Raw genomic sequence first — 6,000 nt, 5'->3', positions numbered from 1 at the left:
GTTATATATATATATATATATATATATATATACATACACACACACACACACACACATATATATATATATATATATATACACACACAATGGAATATTACTCAGCCATAAAAAGGAATGAAATTGGATCATTTGTAGAGACGTGAATGGACCTAGGGAGTGTCCTAGAGATTGTTCATACAGAGTGAAGTGAGAAAGAGAAAAGCAAATATTGTATAATAACGCATATATGTGGAATCTAGAAAAATGACATAGATGATCTTAGTTGCAAAGCAGAAATAGAGAAACAGACGTAGAGAACAAATGTATGGATACCAAGAGGGAAAGGGGTGGGGTGGGAGGAATTGGGAGACTGGGATTGACACATATACATTATTGATGCTATGTATAAAATGGATAACTGATGGGAACATGCTGTATAGCACAGGGAACTCACCTAGTGCACTGTGATAACCTAAATGGGAGGGAAGTCTAAAAGGGAGGAGATATCTGTATGTGTATGTCCCATTCGTTTTGTTGTTCAGCGAAGGCTAACACAGCTTTGTAAAGCAACGCTGCTCAGCCATAAAAAGGAACGAAATTGAATTATTTGTAATGAGGTGGATGGACCTAGAGGCTGTCATACAGAGTGAAGTAAGTCAGAAAGAGAAAAACAACATATGCTAACACATATATATGGAAACAAAAAAAAAAAAAAAATGGTTCTGATGGACCTAGAGGCAGGACAGGAATAAAGACTCAGATGTAGAGAATGGACTTGAGGAGATGGGCAGGGGGGAAGGGTAAACTGGAACAAAGTGAGAGAGTAGCATTGACATGTATACACTACCAAAGGTAAAATGGATAGCTACTGGGAAGCACAGGGAGATCAGCTCTGTGCTTTGTGACCACCTAGAGGGGTGGGATAGGGAGGGTGGGAGGGAGACGCAAGAGGGAGGGGATATGGGGATATATGTATACATATAGCTGATTCACTTTGTTATAAACCAGAAACGAATACACGCAATTAAACTCCAATCAAGATGTTAAAAAAAAAAAAACATTGTCAGAGAGAGAGATAGCCTGCTTGTATTTTGTAAAAACAACAACTAGAAAACACTACTAGGTGAAAGCATTTGTGCGTTTTTAGTTTCGACATGTGTTGCCAAATTTCCCTTCGTAAATGTTTTGTGAATTTATGCTTGTAGAAACAGCAAATGAGAGTTCTTTCCCCATACCCTCTCCAACACTGATCTTTTAATGTCTTATAGTATAATAGATGATATATGGTATCTTACCTTTAATTTACATTTCTTTTAATTTTGAATAAGATTAGTCATATTTTTGTATACTTGTTAGCCATTAGTCTTCTCCAGGCTGTATTTTAAATAGCTGCTGTCTTTCTTCAGCAAGAGATGTGTACTTAGGAGTGAATATTCCACCCCATATTATTTAATTTTTCAAAATTATTTACTTCACATGATCAAATTTGGATATATGTAAAAATGTTAGGCAACTTTTTATTGTTATTTTTATGTTGTTTTTGCTTTTTCTTTTTAAAGTAGAGGATTCTCTGCCTGTTAAAATTTGTTCCATAGGAAAATAAAGTTTAATTTCAATAGCTATTAAATTTATAATAATTATTTTTATGAATAGGTGATGTGTTACTGAGTTTTGGGAAAAGCATGCATCGAATTATAACAGAATTTTGTCATTATATCTTTGACATATAAGTGAAAGTGTTAATTTATTTTTAGTGATTCTCTTATAGAGTTCCAAACTTAAGGTATTCATTAAAGTATTTGACTCTAAGGACTCATTCACCAGTACTGCTTTTTATGATAATGAGTATATTATTAACTCCAACATATGGAATAGTATAGTAATAGGTAGTTTTGCTTAAGATTTCACGTACATTATCTCATTTGACTCTCAGGCTAATCTTGAACCTTTAAATGTTGAATGACATACTCACAATCAAGATCACATGGTGGTTAACATGGATCTAACTCCAAACCCATGCTTTTTTTCTGTTTAGTAAATAGATCCACAGAATGAGAGACATCTGCCGTCATCATATAGTAACACCTGTTCTTGCTGCCGTAGCCAAATGAGAGTCAGAAGCTCAGCTCCTCCTGTTTTGTGTATTAGGATCATAATCACTTATATTTGAGTCTTGTTCTATTCATTCATAAGTCTGTTTCACAACCTTTAACACATTTTGTCCTTGAAATCATCACGCAAATTAGGTAAGACCAAAAGTACTGCTTTCACTTTCACCCAAAAGGAAAAACACTCTCATGGAAATGATTTTTTTTTTGAGATTGATAGTGAATTAATGAAGAGCCAGGATCAGGATCCAGGGCTTTAGAGTTTTAGATGTACAAGGATGATCTGTCACTTGCCAAGTTGAATGTGTAGAATTTGATATATTACTAGCCTCTATATAAATAAGGTTGAAAATGAAACAGAAATGTAGTCTTCTGTTTTTCCATCTGTCTGGCATTTTACAATTCTTCATTGCAAAATAAGGCCTAGGAATATCAGCCCATACATTTGTGAGATTCTATCTCCTCCTATCAGAGAATATAATGCCTGTTTTAGTTTGCATAGGACAGAAATCTCTAGAAAAGGACACTAAATGAAAGTGAGGAGAAACACACACATACACACACACACACACACACACACACACACACATCCTACCCTGATTCTAAGATAGAAATATTAAAGAGATTTGAAGTGCATGGACAAGCTTAATAATTGACATGTCTTCAATGAGGCCAAAATTTTATTTTGATTCACTTACATTTTGAGTATAATAGAGTGTATTGTTAGTATTTCATTAATAATATGGTTCAGATTTTGGTATTTTATAAATTAAACATTCATATTTTTCAAAGTTATGCATTTCTTAATTGATTTTATTATGCTATTTCTAATGGAAAAATCACCTTAATTTAATTTAATGGAAATCAGTAAGGAACTAGAATCACTTAATAAACTTACCTTCCAACAGAACTTGCAGGGATCCCTGTGCTTAGTTGCTCCGAGGCATGTGGGATCTTCCTGGACCAGGGACAGAACCCATGTCCCCTGCATTGGCAGGCGGATTCCTTACCACTGCCCCACCAGGGAAGTCCCTGCTTAGTATATTTTGTAAACTTGGTCAAATACATGTTTTTCTCACAGCGTACCCCAGAGGTCGTTATCATTGAGAGATACTGACACAGTGTTTACGCGTCATCAATAAGACCTTCACTTTGAGTTGCTTTTTCTTATGGTGATGATTTGTCAGCCTCCCAAAAATATTTTTTATTCAATTCTGACCCCTTTGTGAATTTAATAGAATCAAAAGACTTGCCTATGACAGTAAAATGGTTTTTCCCAGTTAATACTTGTCTAGCTCTAATAAGGATCTAGTCAAGTTTCAGTGAAGGTGACCTATTTACCACTCTGAAAGAGTTGAGCCAACTGCTTTCAGTAGTGAAATTATTCCATGGCAGGTTGTGTGCTATACCAATCTTTTAGACCTCTAACTTCTTTTAAGAGGAAAATTAGATTGAACTCTAATCCTGCTCACTAACAATGGCTGCATATGTGTCTTTTCTCTTGGAACAGCTCAATGGTTATTCGGGACTTAACCCTACGCAGTGCTGCTAGCTTTGGCTCCTTCCACCTGATCCGTCTGCTCTACGACGAGTATATGTTCTACTTAGTAGAACACCGTGTTGCTCAGGCAACAGGAGAGACACCCATAGCGGTCATGGGTGAGGTAAGAGAGGCTAAAAGAGCTATGACCCACAGGGCTTTCTAAAAAGATCTGAATTTTATTTTAATCCAAATGTATTAATCGTCGAAGCAACGGTTCCTAACCAATGAGTCTTGGACCCCAGATGGCCTGTGTGGTTATTTCAGGGGGTCCTTAAATCCCTCTGTTCATACATATTTTCTTAGTCAAAGGTTCTAAAACTGTCGATTATATCATGTGAAAGTACATGGAATATTTAAATATGCTATAAAGGTGTCTATGTAAAAGAAGATCTTGAGAATCACTGAACTTTAAAAAATCCTTAATATTACTCAGCCATAAAAGAGAATGAAATAATGCCATTTGCAGCAACAGGGATGCACCTAGAAATTATCATACCAAGTGAAGTTAAGTCAGAGAAAGACAGATATTATATGATATCACTTATATGTGGAATCTAAAAAAAATAGTACAAATGAATTTATTTACAAAACAGAAACAGACTCACAGACATAGAAAACAAACTTATGGTTACCAAAGGGAAAGCAGGGGTGGGATAAATTGGGGGGTATGGGATTAACAGATGCACACTACCATATATAAAATAGATAAGCAACAAGGTTTTACTGTATATAGCACAGAGAACTTGATCCAATATCTTGTAATAAACTGTATGGAAAAGAAATGAAAAAAAGTTTATAGATATATACATATATAAATATATGTATAACCGAATCACTTTGTTGTATACCTGAAACTAACACAATATTGTAAATTAGCTATACTTCAATTTAAAAAACATCCGTATTGACTGGAAAATAAGAAAGATTGATGCTTCTGATAAGGCTAAGGGCTAGGAACTCAGAGGAAAAAGTTAAATAAGTATTTTGTAGACTCTTTTTCCAAGTGCCCAAGAACAAAATGAAGGATAATAACAATGATGTTGAAACTGGTAGCTAACATTTTGGGGGCACTTACTATGTGCCAAACACAGTCCTACGTCCCTTATGTATAATAAAGCATTTAACACATACAACAACTCTTTGAGATAGGTGCTACGTTATCCTGTTTACAGATGAGAATCTGAGGTTTAGGAAGAAAGCTAAGACACAGAGAGATTAAAGGGTTACATAGCTAGCAGACAGTGGAGACCTGTTTTGAATATTCAGTCTGATTTTCATACCTATGCTCCTAATCACTAAAGGTGTAGGAAAAAAATTCTCTTCTTCTTAATTTCTGGATAGTGTCAAAATGTATTTTCAACACGTCGTAAAGCTAAAATGCTAAAGTTAATATACACAAGGGCTGGTTAATATAATGAGGGATAGATGCACATGCACAAATGATTCAGCCCTGGCTCACTTTGTTGTATTGAACTGGGTTTTGATTGAATCCAGATTTTGCTGGATTATGCCAGGTTAGGCAATGTTACATATTGCTGCCCAAAGCAGTCAAGAAGACATGTTCACTTTTAAGCTATGTGTGTGTGCTTATTTAAATTAAAAAAGTAAAAATAAATATTAGATGATTTTCCTAGTTTAATAAATATGATGATAAAGGTATAAATTTAAAAATATATTAAAATACCTCAAGGACCTTTATAAGTATTCTAATATAAATAAAATACATGTGACTTTTATTTTGAAAGTTGGTTAAAATATTCTTCTTTCCCTCTTTAAAATCCCTTGCTGTATGCTGATCTATATGTGTTTGTATGTTTCTTAATGGTGATTGTGCCTAAATGATGCCAATTATGTGTATGTGAGATTAAGCAAGATTCATTTTAGCTTTTAACTTACAGGCAGGACCTCATCATTGACCAAAACAATCTGGACTTTTCTTAGATTTGAGTTCCCCTCAGTGCCTCTTTCCTTAGTTCTCTTATAGATGCCTGGTTGCAAAATGCCCAGTTGGCAAGTAGGTTAAAGACGATAAAATTTTTTAACTCAGGGCTCAAAACTTCTGAAATAGACATGCCTTTTGGTATATTTAACACATTTGGCAACTACCTCATATGCTCCAGGACTTCTTTAACAGGATAACCAGGATAATGATAAACAGCGATTCTCATTAACACCATGTGGCTAATCCTGATGCGTGATCTCTGTTTCCCCTGCATCTCTAGGGAACAAAGCCTGTGGCCATGAGCCAGTGACACAGTGTGAAGACTTAGCAACCTCCTCATATGCTAATACAAGCAGTACTGGCTCACCAGTATTAAAATGGCCTTATATAGTCTATAGTGCCAACTAATCATTCTAATGATTTAATTG

The 6,000-nt window shown here is 35.0% G+C and overlaps 1 protein-coding gene across 6 annotated transcripts in view; it reads left to right on the top strand.

Moving 5' to 3' along the window:
• RFX3 (regulatory factor X3) overlaps positions 1–6,000 on the top strand; it is a 284,844-nt gene that overhangs the window by 257,313 nt on the left and 21,531 nt on the right. For all 6 annotated transcript variants that reach the window (XM_024734283.1, XM_024734289.1, XM_024734284.1 and 3 more), the window contains one exon: positions 3,598–3,751. In XM_024734283.1, coding sequence (XP_024590051.1) covers positions 3,598–3,751 — 154 coding nt within the window. The remainder of the gene's footprint in view (positions 1–3,597; positions 3,752–6,000) is intronic.

The sequence above is a fragment of the Neophocaena asiaeorientalis genome, unplaced genomic scaffold (genome assembly GCF_003031525.2).
Source record: "Neophocaena asiaeorientalis asiaeorientalis breed wild unplaced genomic scaffold, Neophocaena_asiaeorientalis_V1.1 scaffold256, whole genome shotgun sequence".
NCBI classification, from domain to species: Eukaryota; Metazoa; Chordata; class Mammalia; order Artiodactyla; family Phocoenidae; genus Neophocaena; species Neophocaena asiaeorientalis.
The sequence above is the reverse complement of the archived record's forward strand: the minus strand, read 5'-3'. Positions and strand labels throughout refer to the sequence as shown.